This window comes from Papio anubis, chromosome 6, assembly GCF_008728515.1.
Source record: "Papio anubis isolate 15944 chromosome 6, Panubis1.0, whole genome shotgun sequence".
NCBI lineage: Eukaryota > Metazoa > Chordata > Mammalia > Primates > Cercopithecidae > Papio > Papio anubis.
Genome location: NC_044981.1, coordinates 34,295,597 through 34,318,616, shown reverse-complemented (window position 1 = coordinate 34,318,616; position 23,020 = coordinate 34,295,597). Strand labels below are relative to the sequence as shown.

Genomic DNA, 23,020 nt, shown 5'->3' with positions numbered 1-23,020 from the left:
GGCGGACACCTGTAGTCCCAGCTACTCGGGAGGCTGATGCAGGAGAATGGTGTGAACTCAAGAGGCAGAGCTTGCAGTGAGCCAAGATCGCACCACTGCACTCCAGCCTAGGCGACAGAGCAAGACTCTGTCTCAAAAAAAAAAAAAAAGAAAAGAAAAGAAAAGGAAATGGAATCCCCAGGTGAAATTAGCTCAAATCCCCGGGGCATTGTTTGCAAAGAAGCTGCCTGAGAGACACCAACGCACCATGGACTTTGAGTGGGCAAAAAAATAACTTCGATGTGTTAAAATGCTACAATCTCATGACTTGTATGTTGCCACAGCATAACCCATCTTACACTAACTAATCCAGGTCTATCCTCTTTAAGGTTGAAAAATACTGTCTTGAGACTTTAGACTAAACTTTCCTATGACTGTTGCCTACTTCTTGTAGAGGTGCATATTATTTTCCCTTTGAACGTGTGAAAAGCTATTAATTCATAAAGGCCAGAAGCTGAAAGGCTTGTTTTTCAAAAGATTTTTCAAAACCCTGAAGGCACATCCAGCAATCCCACTATTGGGTATGTATCTAAAGGAAATGAAATCAGTATGTTGAGTAGATACCTGCACTCTCATGTTCGCTGCAGCACTATTTAAAACACCCAAGATATGGAATCAGCCCAAGTGTTCATCAACAGATAAATGGATACATGTGGTATATACAGGTATTAGTTGACAGACATGTAACAAGAAATGATTTTTAAAAAATTGTGGTATACATATACAATGGAATACTATTCAGCCTTTAGAAAAAAGGAAATCCTTCTCCTTAAAGACTGGGTATTTGGTTTTAAAAAATTAAAATAAAATAAAAAATAAAAAGAAGGAAATCTTATCATTTGGGACAACGTGGATGAACCCAGAGGACATGTTAAGTGAAATAAGCCAGGCACAGAAAGACAAATACTGCATGATCTCATTTATATGTGGAATCTAAAAAGGTTGAACTCATTGAAGTGAAGAGTAGAATGGTGGTTACCAGGGGCTAGAGTTGCAGGAGAGTGGTTTGGGGAGATGTTGGCCAAAGGATACAAAATTTCAGTTTGATAAGAGGAATAATTTCAAGAGATCTGTTGTACAACAGAGTAACTACAGTTAGTAACAATGTATCATATTCTTGAAAATTGCCAAGAGAGTAGATTTTAAGTGTTTTCACCACACCAAAAAAGATATGTAGGCACAGTAGCTCACACCTGTAATTTCGGCACTTTGGGAGGCCGAGGTGAGTGGATCACCTGAGGTCGGGAGTTCAAGACCAGCCTGACCAACATGGAGAAACCCTGTTTCTACTAAAAATACAAAATTAGCTGGGCATCATGGCACATGCCTGTAATCCCAGCTACTTGGGAGACTGAGGCAGGAGAATCGCTTGAACCCAGGAGGTGAATGTTGCAGTGAGCCGGGATTGTGCCATTGCACTCCAGCCTGGGCAACAAGAGCAAAACTCCGTCTCAAAAAAAAAAAAAAAAAAAGATGTATATGTGAAGTAATGCATATGTTAATAGCTCGATTCAGCCATGCCACAATGTGTATATATATATTTCAAAACAACATGTTATATATGACAAATATGTATGATTTTTATTTGTCAATTCTTAAAAACAAAACCCTGGATACAAATGGTGCTCTAGAGCTCAGGGAACAATGTGTATATGGAGTTTGTAGGGTGTAGTCAGAGGCAGCCTCTCCTTTTCATAGAACCCAGCCCAGCTCTGGCACCTTAGAAGGCTACAGTTTTGTAGTCACCAGCAGACAGCACCCATGAACAGACAGCAGCCCTCATTATTATTTTTTTTTTTTTTGAGACAGAGTCTTGCTCTGTCTCCCAAGCTGGAGTGCAGTGGCGCAATCTCAGCTCACTGCAGCCTCTGCCTCCCAGGTTCAAGCGATTCTCCTGCCTCAGCCTCCTGAGAAGCTGGGATTACAAGCACACACCACCATGCCCGGCTAATTTTTGTATTTTTAGTAGAGACGGGGTTTCACCATGTTGGCCAGGATGGTCTCGATCTCCTGACCTCGTGATCCACCCACCTCGGCCTCCCAAAGTGCTGGGATTACAGGCATGAGCCACCACGCCCAGCCCTCTCTTAAGCAACATCAGCACCAAGGATCATAGTGATGTTCCTTCAAGCAGCCTGTAAACCCAGATGTATCTGACACAGGTCTCAATCAATTTAGAAAGTTGATTTTGCCAAGGTTAAGGAAGCCCCTGTGACACAGCCTCTGGAGGGAGGTCCTGACAACATGTGCCCAAGGTGGTCAGGGTACAGCTGACGCAGGAGAATGGCGTGAACTCGAGAGGCAGAGCTTGCAGTGAGCCAAGCTCACATTAGGGAGACACAATATATCCATCAATACCTGTAAGATTTACACTGGTTTGATCTGGAAGGGTGGGACAACTTGAAGGAGTGGGGGCTTCCATATCATAGGCAGATTTAAAATTCTTCTGATTGGTAATTGATAGAAAGAGTTATTATCAATAGAGATGAATGTCTGGGTTACAGTAAGGGGTTGTGGAGACCAAAGTTGTGTCATGCAGATGCAGCCTGCAAGTAGCAGGCTTCAAAGAGAATGGGTTGTAAATGTTTCTTATCAGACTTAAGGGTCTGTTTTGAGGTTAATGCTGGTTGACTTTTCCTGAATTCCAAAAGGGAGGAGGGATGTAATCAGGTATGTCTGACCCCTGCTTCAATCATGGCCTGAACTAGTTTTTTCAGGTTAACTTTGGAATTCCCTTGGCTAAGAGGTGGGGTCCATTCAGATGATTGGGGGCCTTAGAATTTTGTTTTTGGTTTACACAGCCTTGAAAGCAATCAACATGAACCAGAGTTATAAGGAAAAGAGAGAAGTGAGAGTGCAAAGAATGTTGTGGTTTGTCTATGGCTGACAGATTGGTTTGTGAGCCACAGTCAAGATATTGCTCTGGGGGCCAGGCTCAGTGGCTCACGCCTGTAATCCCAGCACTTTGGAAGGTGGAGGCGGGTGGATTGCTTGAGGTCAGGAGTTTAAGAACAGCCTAGCCAACATGGTGAAACCCCCATCTCTACTAAAAATACAAAAAATTAGTTGGGCATAGTGGCGCACGCCTGTAGTCCTAGCTACTCAGGAGGCTGAGGCAGGAGAATTGCTTGAACCCAGGAGGCAGAGGTTGCAGTGAGCTGAGATTGCACCACTGCACTCCAGCCTGGTCAGCAAAGCAAGACTCTGTCTAAAAAATAAAAGAAGAAGGAAGAAAGAAGAAGGAGGAGAAGAAGAAAAAAGAAAAGAGAAAAGAAGAAAAAGAAACGAAAAGAAGAAAAGGAAGGAAGGAAGGAAGAGAGGGAGGGAGGGAGGGTGGGAGGGAGGGTATATTCCTTTGGAGAATGCTATAAGTAATTACAATGCCCCACGAGGTGAGGTAGGGGAGGAAACAGAGGTCCAGCAATAAAATAGGTGAAGGCTTAGAATAATTGCAATTTAGGCATTAACCTTTGTTGTGACCTACTTTGTGCTCACAGGCTATTGAAGCCTGCAATACACTACCTATACACATGTCAAGTCAAGTGATGGGGACACAGTTTCTGCCACATAGCAGGGATTAGAGATGCAGGTTAAAACTAGAAAAAGACCTCCCTGTTACCCCTAGCGGTGAGGAAAATGAGACAGGGAGGATGGAGGCACCCATGGTCTAGGGTCTAAAATGCCTCTCACAGCACCCACGAAGAAACTACTAATGTTTAGATGTGCTGGAGGAAACTGCACACATCTAGCAATCTGTCCTTAAGAGCAGACTCAGCCGGGTGCGATGGCTCACACATGTAATCTCAGCACTTTGGGAGCCCAAAGTAGGAGGATCACCTGAGGTCAGGAATTCAAGACCAGCCTGGCCAACCTGGTGAAATCCCATCTCTACTAAAAAAATTAGCCAGGTGTTGTGGCACATGCCTGTAATCCCAGCTACTTAGGAAGCTGAGGCATGAGAATCGCTTGAACCCAGGAGGCAAAGGTTGCAGTGAGCTGAGATTGCACTACTGCATTCCAGCCTGGGCAACAAGAGCAAAACTCCGTCTCGAAAAAAAAAAAAAAAAGAGCAGACTCAATATTTAGGAAAATTTTCAACACAACAACTGAGATCCAGGTAGACTATACTGGTAATTCAAGGGACCCTTGGCTATAAGAAATTATACACACTATATGTTCATAATTTCTGTCTATTTAAGCTGTATAGCAAACACAAAAAAAGTAACAATAGTTGTCTTTGGATGAGTTATTTCTGTTTTTCAATGTTTCATATTTACTTCATTTTTCTCTGTGAGCAAATATTACCTTTATACTGGAAATAAGAGTTCCTTGCCATACATGCCATACTTCTTGCCTCTTAACTATATGGAAACCAAGACTCTTCTTCTCTGATCCAAGCTGTAATCCAGATTCTTCCTTCCATTCTAATCTGTAGACTTCCTAGGGGTATTCGTCTGATAACAGTATCACAGGTTAGCCAGCTGCTGTCCTGTTCAGCGTCTGGTTGAACTCCTGCAGTAGATGCTGGGGAAAGACGTACGTGTTAGTAGGAAGAATGGGATAAAGCAACTGTATAACTGCTATTTTAAAACCTAGGAATGGAGGTGTCTTGTCTCCGGTTTAATCCGCATCAATGCAGAGTCTTTATAAGCTATAACAGCTGCTAGGTTGTCTCTTTTCCCTCTAATTAAAAGTCAGGGACTAAAGGGAGAATTGCCATTTTTAGAAGTAAATGAAAGCGGGCGGAAAGCAGGTACTTGCTTTGCTACAGAACTTCTTCTTTGTGCAATTAAATGTTGCTCCACATTATTAAGGGTTAATCATGTTTCTCTCTTCATATACCTCAACAAGCCCCTGAAAGGCATATCTGTATTATTACAATGTACCTGGAACTAAAAACTTTTGAAACTGAAAACTTGATACAGCCATTATCCGAAAACATGTTTATATTAATCTAGATGTTTAAAGTTGGTGGGGAGATTCCCCACTTCCTGATACACTCTGAAATACACATCTCTTTATTTAAAGAGGAGCAAAGAGACAGGTATTTTCCAAGTCATTCTGTATTTAAGTGGATCAATCTCACTGAAAGCCACTGAGATTCAAAGATATTAAATATTAAAACAAGAAAAAATAAATAAAGTTGGTGGGGCTACAGAAGTTCATGGCATCCATTTGTTTCCATCACGTGTCACAGACCACGTTGTTTCGCACTCTGGCTACAATGCCAAAAGGAGCTTAGAGAACCAAAAGCTTCAGGAAAGATCTCTAATGCCTGCCTTGCTCCGCTGAACTAGCCACGCCTCTCTCTCCGACTTGCATGCATAGGGACTGCTGCCTGTTTCATTTTCTGTCCTGCCAGAGGCTATGGGCAACTCTGCTACTGGAAGCGATGCACTATATTTAGGTAATCATATGCCACCCCCCCTTTTTTTTTACCCCCTACAGATTATTGGCTTCACTGTGATTGCAAACAAGATAACCATGGCCACAGAAACCAGCCAGACGCTTATTGACATGATTCCTTATAGGTCAGTAATTCCACTCTTCAAGATTGCATTTCTCTTTCTGATACCCTCTCTTAGCCTCTGACCACACAGCCTGATTGATATTTTCTACTAGCAGTCTCTGGCTAAAGCAAAATTCATTTTAGAACACAGAGGTTCATGAAAGGAGAAGGGCTAGGGACAACTCGTTGGGTCTTCTCTGGTCAGCTTATAGTCTGTCAGCTTATAGTCTTCTCTGTCTCTCTTATAGTCTTCTCTGTCTCTCTTATAGTTGAGCTAGTCCTCTTATCCAGGAAGACTGTTATATGCACTGAATACCAGAGAATCTCATGTGTTTTTTTAATAGCACATGATAGGCCTTCTGAACTACCATACCTCTGATTAATTCTCAAGGAGCGGACAAGAGATGCCTCAGTTTTTCTAGCCTCTCTCCTGTGGCTCTGTGTTCAGAAGATGAACGTTCCTTCTGCCTTCACAAACTTAGACTAAATTGATGCCCTACTTTTATTTATGTATTTATTTTTGACACCGGGTCTCATTCTGTTGCCTAGGCTGGAGTGCAGTGGCGCAATCACGGCTCACTGCAGCCTTGAATTCGCAGGCTCCAGTGATCCTCCCACCTCAGCTCTCTGAGTAGCTGGGACCACAGGCGTGCACTGCCACGCCCCGCTAATTTTTTGCATTTTTAGTAGAGACAGCATTTTGAATGTTGCTTAGGTTTGTCTCAAAATCCTGGGCTCAAACAATCCTCCTGCCTCGGCCTCCTATAGTGCTGGGATTTCAGGCGTGAGCCACGGTGCCCAGCCAGAACTGGTGCCCTTGAGCAACATTATTTTCTTACTCTGGGTAGAAAGTGATCTTCAAATAGCCTGGCATATGGAGTTCTTAAGGACTCACAATCAATTTACATTATAATTCTTACCAGTGACTATGAGGCGCGGCTCTTGCTTCTGTTAGGAAATTATTTTTTTTTTACCCTTAATCAGATGAATCACATTAGCTAAGAAAGGCAATATACTGCAGTTTCTTGACTCACAGGGAGACTTTTGAAGAGCATTGCCCATTTCCTCACGTTGTATAATAAGGAATCCTGTAAAGAGTGAAGCCTACTTGCTAAACTCCAGGATCACAAAATGTAGGCTTTTTTTTTTTTTTTCTTTTTGAGACCAGTCTTGCTCTGTCACCCAGGCTGCAGTGCAATGGCACCATCTCAGCTCACTGCAACCTCCGCCTCCCAGATTCAAGTGATTCTCCTGCTCAGCCTCCTGAGTAGCTGGAATTACAGGTGCCTGCCCCCATGCCTGGCTAATGTTTGTATTTTTTGTAGAGACAGGGTTTTACCATGTTGGCCAGGCTGATCTCGAACTCCTGGATCAGGTGATCCTCCTACCTCCACCTCCCAGAGTGCTGGGATTACAGGCATGAGTCACCACACCTGGGCAAATGTAGGCTATTTTGACACAACCAGTTTGAACTAGTCTCATATCCTACCCAGTTCTCAATGAAATCTGATGATGGCTGAATCAACTTGAAATTCCAGTCAATTAAAAAATGTGTGCAGACACCACCTAGGTACTAGGGAATACAAAGATAAGCAAGACACGGTCTCCGTCCTCAGGAAAAAGAAAATAATAACAAGAACGACAGTGGGATTGACACTTTACATATTTGTATTATTTCATTTGCTCCCCACAGTAATGCTTTGAGGTAGATATTGTCTTCTTTTTTAAGCTAAGGAAACTAAGGCTTCCCATGTTTAAATTACTTAGCACATTGCTCCTCCGTGGCAGAGCTACCATTTGAACATATTTCTTCTTAATTCCAAAGTCTATAATTATAACCACTCTGTTATACTTACACAATATGCTTCTGTTATCAATGACTTCAAAACCACACAGCCAGGCTGGGCACAGAGACTCATGCCTGCAATCCCAGCACTTTGAGAGGCTGAGGCAGGTGGATCACTTGAGGTCAGGAGTTCGAGACCAGCCTGGCCAACATGGTGAAACCCCATCTCTACTAAAAATACAAAAACTAGCTGGGCATAGCGGTGTGTACCTGTAATCACAGCTACTTGGGAGGCTAAGGCAAGAAAATCACTTGAACCAGGGAGTTGGAGGTTGCAGTAAGCCAGGATCAAGCCAGGATCCAGCCTGAGCAATAGATGGAGACTATCTCAAAAAGTAAAAAAGAAAAATGAAAAAACCCACACAGCCAAGTTTCACTTATCTCTTATCATAAAATTCAAAGGTACAGATGGACAAGTGAGCATTTCAAAAGTCGAATTTTAAGTGTTGCTTTGAGCTTTCTCTTTTATTATGTATTTATCCAGGGTTGCTAGAGAATAGTAAGATTGGACAATTTAAGTTAGCTCCTGCTGTGTCCGTGTTCCCTTTGCACCTCATTTGCTAACAAGAATTGAATGTTACAGAGAACAGAAAGGAAAAACAGTATTTAATGTTGTTATCATACTAAATATTCAAGCTTTACTAATATAGATTGGGGTAGTAAACTACATTTACTGTGTACCTCTTTAGGACAGCCACATTCTTACCTAGCTTCTTAAAAAGACAAAAGGGTGGAATTTGATAATAACTTAAATAACTACCTCTAAGCATTCAGTTATGCTTCTACTTAGCTAATTACTGGGAAAATGCAAAGGAACTTGTAAGTTATAAATTATAAACAAGGAATTAAAATAGACAGTAGGGCCAGACGCAGTGGCTCATGCCTGTAATCCCGGCACTGTGGGAGGCTGAGGCAGGCGAATCACTTGAGCTCAGGATTTCAAGACCAACCTGGGCAACATGGTGGGATTCTGTTTCTCCAAAAAAAAAAAAAGATTAGCCAGGTGTGGTGGCATGCATCTGAAATCCTAGCTACTTGGAAGGCTGAGGTGGGAGGATTTATTGAGGAAGGTTGAGGCTGCAGTGAGCCATGATCACGCCACTGCACTCCAGCCTGTGTGATACAGCAAGACCTGGTCTCAATACAAAAAAAAAAAAAAGTTGAAGAAGAAAAGAAGAAGAAGACATAATTGGATGGTGAAGAAAATGACATTTAGCTCTTTGAGGTGCTAAAAGTTAATTCTTTCTACTCAAAAATAAAATTTAAAATGTAAGAACTAATAAGGAATTTTAATTAGATAAGGGATTATTTGCTTTGTGGAAATATATATCACAAAATTTCTTTTAAAATAATTTTCCCAAGAGTATTTACATGATTCATTTTATTGAATTTGGATTTTTATATAATTTATCAAAAGGAAATCAACTGTTGAGGCATACATATTTGTCTTTGATGAAATGATTAAAGATAATCAAAAGAACGAATAAGCATTTCAAATAGCAAACCTTATCTAAAAAACTTAGATATTTTTTCTGACTTAGAAAGTAATCTAGAGAAATAAAAAATAATAATAATCTAGAGAAAAAAAAATGACCACCATGTTGGTCAGCCTCCCACAGTGCCAGGATTACAGGCATGAGCCACTGCGTCTGGCCCTACTGTCTATTTTAATTCCTTGTTTATAATTTATAACTTACAACTGTAACTTACAACTTACAGATTTGACTTAAAGAATTACGCCAGTATGGATCTATGGAAAAACACTACTCCCCCTAAATCATCAAGATTTCTTTTTCCTTCTATAGTCTGTTAATATTGTGCTTGATTTCTGACTGTTAAACTAATGCTTCATTCTGGAATAAACCCCACTTGATCATAGTGTATTATCCTTTTACATATTGACTTGCTAAAATGATAAGAATTTTTGCATTTATGTTTATGAAGGATATTGGCCTGAGTTTTGTTTTGTTTTTCAGGTTTTTTGTTTGTTTGTTTGTTTTGTTTTTCTTGTGCTGTCTGTGTCTGGTTTTGGTGTCAGAGTATATTGACTTTTTTTTTTTTTTTTTGAGACTGAGTCTCACTCTATCACCCAGGCTGGAGTGCAGTGGTGCGATCTCTGCTCATTGCAACCTCTGCCTCCCGGGTGCAAGAGATTCTTGTGCCTCAGCCTCCAGAGTAGCTGGTATTACAGGTGCACACCACCATACCTGGCTAATTTTTTGTATTTTCAGTAGAGACAGGGTTTCACCATGTTGGTCAGGCTGGTCTCGAACTCCTGACCTCAAGTCGTCCACCCACCTCGGCCTCCCAAAGTGCTGGGATTGCAGGCGTGAGCCACCGTACCCAGCCATATGTTGACATTATAGGAAGACTTGGAAAGTATTGCCTCATATTCAACTTCTGGAAGAGATTCTATAAAATAGGCATTATGTCTTCCTTAAATATCCACCTATTGTTCACCTATTGGTATGGTCTCAAACAGTATCAAGAAACCATTTTTCATGAATCGTTAAGGTTTTGCCTGTTCTGTTTATCGTCATTGCTACCTGGCAGACACATTGAACTACAAGACATAACAGCATGTTCTCTCAATGGCTTTCATAACGTGGCTTGGTTTGCTGGCAGTTTTGGCAGGCTGCTGCCTCAATCACTTCACTTGTCCCTATTGTCATTAAAAAAAAAAAAAAAGAATCAGGACTGCCCAATATTAGAATAGAGTGGCGGAGATACCAAGAAAGGATTCCTCCTATCCAGAAATAATTCCACTATTCTATTCCAGCTTCCTGTTTCCTGTAACACCAGATTTCAGCGTTCTTCCCAAGATAATTTTACAAGCCATCTCCTTATCTTTGGTGAGCTCCTTTCTGCTCATATTTCTGGGCAAGAAGATTGCCAGTCTTCACAACTACAGTGTCAATTCCAACCAGGTGAGAGGACTATTACTTTCTCTGATCCTTAACTCTTTGTTCTTTAATCAAAGCCTCCTGCCAACATGAAGGTTGGAGTCTTTTTTAACTGAAGAGCCACTTGGACCATGGTTTGATCCATCTCAACAACAACAACAACAACAAAAAAGCGAGGGCCGCTAATATCATACAGTTGGCCTCCCAGAAATAGTTTTTGTCTTTTAGGGAAAATCTTCAACTACTCTGAATTTGGCCCTTTCCCTAGAACTCAAGAGGGAAATATGGAAGCAATGGGTATTCCAATATGACCCCCTTTTTTTTTTTTTTTTTTTTTTGAGACAGAGTTTTGCTCTTGTTGCCCAGGCTGGAATGCAATGGCGTGATCTTGGCTCACTGCAACCTCCACCTCCCAGGTTCAAGCAATTCTCCTGCCTCAGCCACCCAAGTAGCAGGGATTACAGGCGCTCACCACCATGCCCAGCTAATTTTTGTATTTTTAGTAGAGATGAGGGTTCACCATGTTGGCCAGGCTGGTCTCGAACTCCTGACCTCATGATCTGCCTGCCTCGGCCTCCCAAAGTGCTGGGATTACAGGTGTGATCCACTGCACCCAGCCAAATTTGACTTTTAGGTTAGTACATAAGGCAGGGAGAATAGCATTATGCTTCTCCCTGTCATCCTAAGTCCTGGTCATCACTTGAAAGAGAATAAAAATGCCAGAGTCTCATTTTCTCACCTTGAAAAAGCACTTTCCTTGTGATGACTAGCTAAAATGACGATTCAGTTTAATCAGAAAAATCAGATGTGCCATCCTTTCGTTCTTTCTAATTTATTTTTATTTTTATTTTCATTTTTATTTTTTGAGACAGAGTTTCACTCTTGTTGCCCAGGCTGGAGTGCAGTAGTGCAATCTCGGCTCACCACAACCTCCACCTCTCAGGTTCAAGCGATTCTTCTGCCTCAGCCTCCTGAGTAGCTGGGATTGCAGGCATGCACTACTACGCCTGGCAAATTTTCTATTTTTAGTAGAGATGGGGTTTCTCCATGTTGGTCAGGCTGGTCTCGAACTCCCAACCTCAGGTGATCCACCAGCCTCAGCCTCCCAAAGTGCTGAGCTTATAGGCGTGAGCCACCTCGCCTAGTCTTCTAATAATACTTCAATCTGTTATTTCAAGTGACGCAAACAACCCTATCGTCATATAAAAAAATAAACCATATGCCTTCAACTCAAAATAAAATCAGCATTCTTCAACAAAGAGGGGGGCCTAAAGCATCTGCCATTTCTTTACAGGATTTAATAGCCATCGGCCTTTGCAATGTCGTCAGTTCATTTTTCAGATCTTGTGTGTTTACTGGTGCTGTTGCTAGGACTATTATCCAGGATAAATCTGGAGGAAGACAACAGGTATGTTGAAATACAGTTTGATCTCTACTACATAAACATATTCATATCAATTCATATGTATATTCAGAGGAGGGAATTAAATGGGTTTAATCTTGTTGCTGTTTTAATGTTATACTTAATGGGAAAGACCTCTGGGAAGAATTTGGATTCCATGCTTGCCTTGTCTTAAAAGTTACTTGTCAATGTGGAACTTGAAAGCCATTTTCTGTTTCTTCTTTTTTTTTTTTTTTGAGACAGAGTCTCACTCTGTCACCCAGGCTGGAGTGCAGTGACGCGATCTCGGCTCACTGCAAGCTCCGCCTCCTGGGTTCACGCCATTCTCCTGCCTCAGCCTCCCAAGTAGCTGGGACTACAGGCACCCGCCACCATGCCCGGCTAATTTTTTTTGTATTTTTAGTAGAGACGGGGTTTCACCATGTTAGCCAGGATGGTCTCGATCTCCCGACCTTGTGATCCACCCGCCTCAGGCTCCCAAAGTGCTGGGATTACAGGTGTGAGCCACCGTGCCCTGCCGAAAGCCATTTTCTATAGAAATATTATATGTGAGAGGTTTCCATATATTAGCCAACAAAACCCCACTTTCCATGTAACATACCTAAAGGATAAGAATATTTTAGGTAAACTGGCCAGGTGTGGTGGCTCACGCCTGTAATACTAACACTTTGGAAGGCTGAAGAGGGCGGATCACTTGAGGTCAGGAGTTTGAGACCAGCCTGGTTAACATGGTGAAATCCCGTCTCTACTAGAAATACAAAAAAAAAAAAAAAAAAAAAAAAAATTAGCTGGGTGTTGCTGCGCACGCATATAATTCCAGCTACCCAGGAGGCTGGCACAGGAGAATCGCTGAACCTAGGAGGCAGAGGTTGCAATGAGCTGAGATGGTGCCACTGCACTCCAGCCTGGGTGGCAGAATGAGATTCCGTCTCAAAGAAAAAAAAAAAAAAAGGAATATTTCTGGTAAACTTACCATCATCTGCTAATGTTTTCCCCCACTATGGGAAGATGCATTCTCACACCTAGTCTGGAAAAGCAATAATACAACTCTACACACCCTGGCAGCAAACCAAAAACTTTCCGGGCTTCCTCAAAAGGGCATGGCAAGGGGCTTTCATGACAAGAAGTCGGGTCTTTGTCTAGCAGAGCCCAGAGAATATGTAATTGTTCTACTTTTGTATAAGAGAAAATTATCTAGGTCAGATTTTCTGCAGGTATTCTGAGTCAGTAAACTAAATGTTGTAGGTAGGTGTTCAGCGTAACATAGAGAAAATGGTGGTCGAAAAGACTGTAGAGGCAAAGTGTCTAACTGCAGGCATGAAATTTTATAAGTCTAATGTTTATGAGTTTTTTGTTTTTGGTTTTGTTTTTGTTTTGAGACATAGTCTTGCTCTGTCACCCAGGCTGGAGTGCAGTGATGCGATCTCGGCTCACTACAACCTCCACTTCCCAGGCTCAAGTGATTTTCCTGCCTCAGCCTCCCAAGTAGCTGGGATTACAGGCATCCGCCATGACGTCCAGCTAATTTTTGCATTTTTAGCAGAGGTGGAATTTTACTATGTTGGCCAGGCTGGTCTTGAACTCTTGAACTCAAGTGATCTGCCCGCCTTGGCCTCCCAAAGTGCAGGGATTACAGGCGTGAACCACCGCGCCCAGCCCAGTGTTCATGAGTTTTGAACTGACTAGATAAAATTACAACATGCTAACCTGAGAGGGGTCCCATCTCAACTTTGTAGCGTGACAAAATGTCAGAGAGCTATCAGAATTGAAACTGGGGTTGCCCAGGGAATGAGTCAGCATTCAGAGGCCAGAGAAACAGTGGCAGAGGTCAAAGACAAGCTTCTGCAGAAATATAGTAAAAGGTGTAGCCATGGTCAGAAACGAACGTGTCAGCAGAATGAACAGTCAACTTTCACATGGAAAGACAGTGTCATAGTCCGTGGGCAAATATGTGGTGAAGCATAAGGTAAAATCTAATACAAGTCAGAAAGATTAGGCAGGGGTGAGAGCATGGGTATAGAGCAGGGGTGTCCAATCTTTTGACTCCCCTAGCCCCATTGGAAGAAGGAGAATTGTCTTGGGCCACACATAAAATGCACAAACTCTAATGATAGCTGATAAGCTAAAAAAAAAAAAAAAAAAGCAAAAACACTTTATAATGTTTTAAGAAAGTTTACGAATTTGTGTTGGGCTGCAACCAAAGCTGTCCTGGGCCACATGTGGCCCTCAGGCCTCGGGTTGGACAAGTTTGGTCTAGAATAAGACTACATCGTACCACTTTATGTGGACTAAGTTTTGTTTGTCACAGAGCTTCTTCCGGATACATTGGCCTTTTCCACTACTGCTTAACAGACAGAGAAATTTGGGCTATGTTCAAAAGAAGAGTGTTTGTACAAGCATGCAAAAACTCTGGAGTCAAAGAGACTCTAAAAAGACTGGAGAGCTTTATAAGAAGAAATGGAAATGGCTATCCCTAGAGATTAGTTCCACTAACTTTTTCTGACATACTTTGTTTATTCAGTATATAAGCATAATGTAAATTTGAGAGACAAGATGTGCACGACTAGAAAAAACTAAAGCACAGTGCAAGGAAAATTGAGTGCAAAATGAGGACAATTTTTTAAAAGAGGCATAAATATTGCAAGGAGAATGATGGCAGAAGTGGGACTTTCATGGAGCACTGAAAGGGTTTAGGGTATGTGTAGATGGAAGGAGGAAGAAGGGCTTCAGTTCAGCCTCAGAGTTGTCTTAATGGCAGGATTCTACTTGTGCATGTAATGCGGACTGGAGAAAGAATGGCTTTGCCAACTGCACTCATTGATTCTGGGAATAGAAAGGCCAAGTTTTGGAAGGGTTTTGGTGGACGATTGACTTTCCAACCCCTGAGCAAGCCCACTTTTAGCATTTTAGCCTGTTGGAAAGAAGGTCTGCCTCGAAGGTAGCCTATGGCACTCATTTTGTTTTCCACTGCCACCTTGTTCACCTGTGCAGCACAGTTCTGCCAGTGACACCTCTCAAGGCAGTGCAGTGGCCCTCCACAGGGAGGCATGTCCCTAGGAATGCTGAAAAGCCCTCCCTGAGGCCTTGACATGCCATTGCAAATCGCTGGCTCAAGCAGAGAATGCTGCTGACCCCTGGCCCTACACATGGCAGCTGCCCAGACTATACTCTTGAGTTCCAAATCTGGACCAGAAAAGGCCTCTGAGACTCATTCATCTTCTTCATTCCATGGGAGTGGAGTTTTCTCTCCACCTGTTATCTCTGGAGGCCTTAAGAATTTTTTTTTTTTTTTTTTTGTAGAGACAGGGTCTCACTATGTTGTCCAAACTCCGGGCCTCAAGTGATCTTCTCACTTCGGCCCCCCAAAGTGCTAGGACTACAGGCATGAGCCACTGTGCCCCAAACCCTTGGGGGATTTTGATTCCCTCTGCCTGAGAATGCCCCTATTTCTTCAAAGTTCCTTAGGACTGCAGAAAAGAGAAACAGGGGGCTGGCTCTGAACCTCTCAAAAATAACCTGCCATCAAGGGTCACTTTGTTTTTATTTTTTATCTGGCATAGATGCAAACTGTGTATATGTGTCTAGATTTCATTTAATTTATCGCTGTCTAGAACTCATTTCCCTCCAGTGGTTGCAGCAAAACCTACTGGTCCTTCTGGCCACAGCCCCAGCCTGAGGCATTGGCAGGGCTGACCCATGGCAAAGGGGATGTGATGAGCCCTAGTAAGCCTGTGGCCAGCTGGGCTGTCCCGCAGTCCATCTTTCTGCTCATCCTGTTCTTACCACTGTGCTCCCCTGTTCTCCAGTATTAGGTTTCTTTCATTGCTCCCTGCTTTCTAAGGACCTGCCTTGCCCAGGCTCCCAGAACAGCTTTAAAAATGGGTTATTGTAAAAGAGAGAAATGAATGTGTTGTGTTCTTTTTAGAGGAAGCCAGTGGGGCCGTGGAGAGAGCCTGGATTTTGGAGTCAGATGGTCAGGGGAGGTTGAACTTGACTCCATGCTTCCTAGACGTATGTGACCTTGGGCAAATTAATTTTACTCTCTGAGGCTCTAGTCTTCATCTGGAAAGTGGGGATAAGACAAACTTGCCCGTTGTGAGAATTAAATTAGATGCTAATGGGTACCTGTCACTTAAGAGTTCAAAAATAATCACTTCTACCCCAAGACCCAAGTGCCAGGGCAGGTGTCCATCATCTGCTATTCTGCTTCATGGAACCCCCTGTACATAGAGCAATTGATGGCTGAGGGTCTGCATGTTGCTTGTGGCTGTGGCTACGGGGACTCACATGGCTTTGACTCTCAGGAGAGAAGGCAGAGTCAGTCTTTGTTCAAAAAAGTCTGGAAAAGTGATGGAAAATCTGGTCAGAAAAACAAAGCATGCATGAGATGTAAAGCAGGCAGACAGTGCTTGCTGTCATCAGACCCTGTTCAGGCACTGAGGCTGAGCTTCTGAGAGCCATCGAGCACCTTCCTGAGGCACAATGCCACTGAGGATGGTCCTCTGATCCCAAAGCCCATTCCGATGACTGTGCAGCCAAGAGAGACATAATTATTGGCAGGCTTCCAACCCTCTCTGAGCAGCTAATTTTATGAGATTTGGTGTCTAGTTTGTGCTCATTTTGACCTAGGTTTTTGTTGTTGTTGTTGTTGTTGTTGTTGTTGTTGTTTTGAGATGGAGTTTTGCTTTTGTTGCCCTGGCTAGAGTGCATTGGTGCAGTCTTGGCTTACTGCAACCTCTGCCTACCGGGTACAAGCAATTCTCCTGCCTCAGCCTCCCAAGTAGCTGGGATTACAGGCACCTGCCACTATGCCCAGCTAATTTTTTTTTATTTTTAGTAGAGATGGTGTTTCACCATGTTGGCCAGGCTGGTCTCAAACTCCTGACCTCAGGTAATCTGCCTGGCTTGGCCTTCCAAAGTGCTGGGATTACAGGTGTGAGCCACCACGCCTGGCCTAACCTAGTTTTATACAACTTATTGTGCTGTGTGCCTGCCTTTGTTTCCTTAAAAATAATCAGAAGAATTTTGCAGAAAAAAAAGTGGCAGAAAAGAAAAGGCCTGATACAGATTTCCTGTGCTAATGAAAATAGTTTTTTTCTATAGCATCAGCAAAGGCCAACTGAAGCTAGAGCCAGAAGTTAGATCCAGCAACAGGCTGACATGTCACCTGGCTGGAGAGGCTTTGGGGTGACCTGTCTCAGTTCCACAGTGTCTGAAATGTTTGCCATCAGAGCTTTCTGAGTTTCAGTTATGGTGATCCATTTTCCTGAGTCCTTCCTACACTACTCTCATGTGATTCAGCCTTTCCATATCAGGCCACTCACTTTAGCTGTGAGTCAGCTGGGACGGGGAAAGAAAGAAGAAGGACGTTGATTGCATTGCTATTATTTTCAGCAATACATTTATATGGCAAAGAGCAATGAGTAGTGAGAGGGAACCCAGTGGGAAGATGTGTTTTTCCCCCCATGTAAAAAATACAGAGAAAAATCAGAGAATCATTGCTGAGTGGTTCTTTGGTAAATTAGAATTGAGAGACTCCCTCCGTTCTTGCTTTTCTGTGCCCTTGTTTTGATTTGTGGTTATAGTTTTGCCCCATCCCCTATTCCCATCACAGTGGAAAATGACACTGGTTTCTGTTGTTTTTATTACTAGGGGCTTACAAAATGGAAATTTACCAATAGAGGATATAATGAGTTCAGGACTATCCAGAGAGCATTGGGCTTATCAAGGAAACTATGCTTCTTAGTTTTCCACCTTTATTTTGCCAAGTGAGAATCATTGCTTACCAAGAGACACTGAGCCCAGAGTAGTCAACCCAACTGGGATAGGATCCAGAGCTGCTATATACAGCCTTGACTCATGTTTGTAGCTTTTTCTTTCTTTCTTTCCTTTTGATGGCCCTGAAGCAGAGAGAAACTAAAGCAGGAAAATGGGAAGTGATTATCTTTGTGTGAAGATGAAGCTCCACTGAAGCTGCTAGATGGGCAGTTACCCAAGCAGCAAACAGGAGAGTGAGGGGTGGGAAATGTATTTACATGGGAAGTAGGGTGGCTGGGATTTTAGAGCTGACACTGAGGAGCTACTAGGGCTTTTCTTTCCTTTTCTCGAGATGGAGTCTCGCTCTGTCGCCAGGCTGGAGTGCAGTGGTGCGATCGTGGCTCACTGCAATCTCTGTCTTCAAGTGATTCTTCTCCCTCAGCCTCCCAAGTAGCTGGAATTACAGGCATGAGCCACCACGCCCAGCTAATTTTTGTATTTTTAGGAGAGACAGGGTTTCACCATGTTGGCCAGGATGGTCTCCATCTTCTGACCTCGTGATCTGCCCGCCTCAGCCTCCCAAAGTGCTGAGATTACAGGTGTGAGCCACCGCGCCCGGCCAACTAGGGCTTTTCTAAATTGTGCAAGGAGAGGTTAAACTCAGGAGGAGATGCAAATCAGATTTTAGGAGAATTCTTATTCACAGCACAGAGCAGTGGCAGTAAAGATTCAAATGCCCAGTACAATGTGGAACTTCTCAGGGAGCATCTTTCCATTCATTCAGGAAGTATTTATTGAGTATCTAGTATGTGTTTAGCACTTTGATAAGACTTGAAAATGTCAGTTCCACAAAAATACACTTGGGCTGAACTCAACTCCTTTTAAGAAAAACTGACATGCTTCTCACCAAGCAGAAGGCCTCAGTTGCAGACAGGGACCAATACATTCCTGATGGTTTCTCTCCAACTGGCTCTGTCTCCTCAGTTTGCATCTCTGGTAGGCGCAGGTGTGATGCTGCTCCTGATGGTGAAGATGGGACACTTTTTCTACGCACTGCCAAATGTAAGTAGAACTGATCAAATAACTAAGTCAACAATGACCAGGGCTCTGGATTGCTCGTTGGTGTGTGTGTGCGTGTGCGGGGGGCATCTCCAAGGAGAATTGCATTCAGATTATCCCCAATGGTTGCTCCAGCCTATCTCTAGTCCCTTTCATTCAAAATAATAGTATCTGCATCACAGGGTTAAGGGTTAAATGATGTGATATATATACACACACACACATATATTTATGTATAAGATCTATATGGTGTGTCGATAGATAGATGTAATAGTATTGCACCTATAGTAAACACTCAAGAAACATTAGTTATAGGGCCGGGCACCATGGCTGGCACCTGTAATCCCAGCACTTTGGGAGGCCAAGGTGGGCAGATTGCCTGAAGTCAGGAGTTCAAGACCCGCCTTGCCAACATGGAGAAACCCCATCTCTACTAAAAATACAAAAATTAGCTGGTCATGGTGGTGCGTGCCTGTAATCCCAGCTACTTGAGGGGCTGAGGCAGGAGAATCTCTTGAACCTGGGAGGCAGAGATTGCAGTGAGCCGAGATCCCACCACTGCACTCGAGCCTGGGCTACAGAGCGAGACTCCGTCTGAAAAAAAAAAAAAAAAAAAAAGCATTAGTTATAGGCCAAGAGTGGTGTAATCCTAGCACTTTGAGAGGCCAAGTTGAGCAGATCACTTGAGATCAGGAGTTCAAGATCAGCCGGGCCAACATGGCAAAACCCTGTCTCTACTAAAAATACAAAAATTAGCTGGGTGTGGTGGCAGATGCCTGTAATCCCAGCCACTCCAGAGGCTGAGGCAGGAGAATCACTTGAACCTGGGAGGCTGCAGTGAGCTGAGGTCATGCCATTGCACTCCAGCCTGGGTGACCGAGTGAGACTGTCTCAGTAAATAAATAAATAAGTTATTATTATTATAATTAAATCCTCTTTTTATTGCTTAAGCTACAAAGTAAGTTTCATAAGTAAGGATTCAGTGAAAAATGACCAAAATAGACTTCAGATGCCACACCAACATGGGCTTGGAAACTCACTGTGCATTCATGCCATCTGTTTTCCTACACTGCTTCCAGAAGGCCTTGTTCTGCATTTGTGTGAACTCAATCTTCCCATTGCTGCCACACTGCCTCTTGGTTAGTTCACAACACTAGAAGGCAGGTCTGAAAGTTATGCCTTAACTCGGTATTCAGCTACGATGCCTCTATATACAAATGTGTCATTTCTTCCCTTTGTGTGAAACTGAGCAACTTGTGGTTAGAGATGCCAGGTTTGTTAATTACTAGCTATAATCCTTCTGTTCTTAAGTTACAGTAGGTCTATACTCAGTGACCATCATCTCCTTTTAAGTTTTCTTCATGTTCTTGTTAGCCATTTTTATATAGTACTTAAGGGAGGTGAGAGAAGGTTTATTTGTGGATGTAGCAGCTTGGTTACACACCGAGGTGGCTGTCCCTGAAGCTGGGGTGGTTGTAAATGTGATCTCCATCCTTCTGAATGCTTCCTTTCCACCTAGTGAATAGCAGGTTTCAGTAGAGCACCCACAAGGCTGCTGCTGCCTTCTGCTCATATGATTCAAGGACCTTAGAGCCAAGGCATGGAATCTATGCAAGGAGGGTGGAACTAGTAAGTTCAAATTGACACACAAGCGGTCCTCTGATTCCCAGTAGAGGTCATCTCCAGTTTCCACAGCACCTTTGTTGTTATCACTGTTGGAATCTATTTTAGGAGGGCCACTCACTAATTTACTTTGGATGTGGATATTTTTTCTTTACAACTAAATGAAGCAGAATTTTAAAATTCCAAACAAAAATGATCAGAGTTCACTGAAGGGTAGTGATAAAAGTTGGGACTCCTTTATTATAAACATGTTGGGGACAGAACAGCCCTTGCTTTTGGCTGCTATGTTACATCACATTACTTTTATAGCACCTAGTTAGCATGTTTCTGAGTGAGCAGTTGTGATTATAAGAAGATCAACAGAATAGTTGAATTACTGTAACAATAAGGTTCTGTGAGTACTAAGCTATAAATGACTTCTTCCTTTCTTGAAAAACTGTGAAGAGTTGCAAAACCCTTGTTAAGAGTCATTAGTAGAGCATTCAGGCTAGGATCTCAACTAGTTACAAGAGGACCAACACAAATTTTGAAAAACATGATACAAAATAATATATTCAATATTATTCCAATTTTGTGTGGAAGAAAAACACAGAACATACCAGTGGTTATCTCTGGGATAATGGAAATTATGTATGAATTTAACTCATCTTTATAGCATGAGCATGTTTCACCTTAACATTTAGACGGATAAAAATGTTGCATATTGTTTTATGAAAAGATTTGTTTCCTCTCCATACTCCCTGCCTTACATCAAAAACCTTTCAAAAACCCTACGAGGTTGATTTTCTTTTCCTTCCCACCGTATTTCTTCAAACTGAAGGAAGTTTGGAGATTCTTGACTGGAAAGAAGATAGCATAGTGGCAAAGACGGTATGGTGGGAAAGAAGTAATTTCTGCCAACTTCATCTTTGCTTTTCCCTCCTCTACTGACCTGTTGTGTCTAACGGGTCACTGGGTACCCTCAGAAAGCCAGACTAACCGTGGACTCAGCCATTCCTCATGGTAGGATTAGTTCTAATTCCCAGGCAGAGAATATAGAGGAGAGGACAGCTAGGAAAGGGCTAAGAAATTAAACCAATACAGGAATTTCATGACCACAAGAAAATCTTTTTTTTTTTTTTTTGAGATGGGAGTCTCCCTCTGTTGCCCACGCTGGAGTGCAGTCGCATGATCTCAGCTCAGCTCACGTCAACCTCTGCCTCCCAGGTTCAAGTGATTTTCCTACCTCAGCCTCCGGAGTAGCCGGGATTACAGGCACCTGCCACCACGCCTAGCTAATTTTTGCATTTTTAGTAGAGACGGGGTTTCGCCATGTTGGCCAGGCTGGTCTTGAACTCCTGACCTCAGGTGATCCACCCACTTCAGCCTCCCAAAGTGCTGGGATTACAGGTGTGAGCAAAAATGTTTCTTTTTTTTTTTTCTTTTTGAGTTGAAGTTTCACTCTCGTTGCCCAGGCCGGAGTGCAATGACGCAATCTCAGCTCACGGCAACCTCTGCCTCCCAGGTTCAAGCGATTCTCCTGCCTCAGCCTCCCGAGTAGCTGGGATTCCAGGCATGTGCCATCACACCCAGCTAACTTTTTTGTATTTTTAGTAGAGACGGGGTTTCTCCATGTTGGTCAGGCTGGTCTCAAACGCCCGACCTCAGGTGATTCCACCCGCCTCGGCCTCCCAAAGTGCTGGGATTACAGGCGTGAGCCACTATGCCCAGCCAGGTGTGAGCAATAATGTTTCTTAAAAGTAGGTTAAATTCTACTTTGAAGCCCTGAAGATTTTTATATCCTTATGCGCATAAATCTTCATTTCCTCATATTTAGGAAACTTTCTTTCCATTATAAAAGTAAACATGCTCATTTTCAAAACTTTGGAAAATGCAAAATAGATAAAAATGTCATTCACAATCACAAATAAAACAACTATTAACATTTTGGCATCTATCCAACCAATATTATTTTCTATAAATGGATATCACTTTGCATAGTTGTAACCTAACTGTATAATTTTATATTCATTTTTATTTAATATATAGCATGATACTTCATTGTATAACATTTGACATTATTGGAAAATTAAGTTGTCTACATTTTTGTTATAAATAACAATGAGTAATTTTGTATGTCTACCTTTTTTTTTTTTTTTTTTTTTTTTTTGAGACAGGGTCTCACTCTCTTGCTCAGACTGGAGAGCAGTGGCCCAATCTCGGCTCACTGCAACCTCTGCCTCCCAGGGTCAAGAAATTCTCCTACCTCAGCCTCCCCAGTAGCTGGGATTACAGGCACATGCCACTACTGCCCAGCTAATTTTTGTATTTTTAGTAGAGACGAGGTTTCACTGTGTTGGCCAGGCTGGTCTCGAACTCCTGACCTCAAATTATCCACCCACCTTGGCTTCCCAAAGTGCTAGTATTACAGGCATGAGCCACCACACCTGGCACATCTACAGTTTTCTAGATTTAAGATTTTTTTTTGGAGACAGAGTCTCTGTCACCCAGGCTGGAGTACAGTGGTGTGATCTTGGCTCACTGCAACCTCCGCCTCCCAGGTTCAAGTGATTCTCATGCCTCAGCCTCCCGAGTAGCTGAGATTACAGGCATGTACCACCATGCCCAGCTAATTTTTGTATTTGTAGTAGAGACAGGTTTTTGCCACATTAGCTAAATTGGTCTGGAACTCCTGGCTTCAAGAGATCCGCCTGCCTCAGACTCCCAAAGTGCTGGGATTACAGACATGAGCCACTGTGTCTGGCCAAGATTTAGGATCAATTTCTAAAAGTAAAACAAAGATTTTGTGTGAAAACATATCAGCATTTCTGGATATATTGTCAAGTGATTTTCCCAAAGGGCACTGCCGTATTATACTCAACAACCATGTATAAAGGGTATTA

At 42.7% G+C, this 23,020-nt stretch overlaps 1 protein-coding gene across 7 annotated transcripts in view; it reads left to right on the top strand.

The window, feature by feature from the left end:
• Nucleotides 1–23,020, top strand: part of SLC26A8 (solute carrier family 26 member 8) — an 81,014-nt gene that overhangs the window by 36,899 nt on the left and 21,095 nt on the right. For all 7 annotated transcript variants that reach the window (XM_003897510.4, XM_003897511.4, XM_009204998.3 and 4 more), the window contains 4 exons: nucleotides 5,488–5,570; nucleotides 10,174–10,321; nucleotides 11,592–11,705; nucleotides 18,441–18,518. In XM_003897510.4, the coding sequence (XP_003897559.3) occupies nucleotides 5,488–5,570; nucleotides 10,174–10,321; nucleotides 11,592–11,705; nucleotides 18,441–18,518 (423 nt within the window). The remainder of the gene's footprint in view (nucleotides 1–5,487; nucleotides 5,571–10,173; nucleotides 10,322–11,591; nucleotides 11,706–18,440; nucleotides 18,519–23,020) is intronic.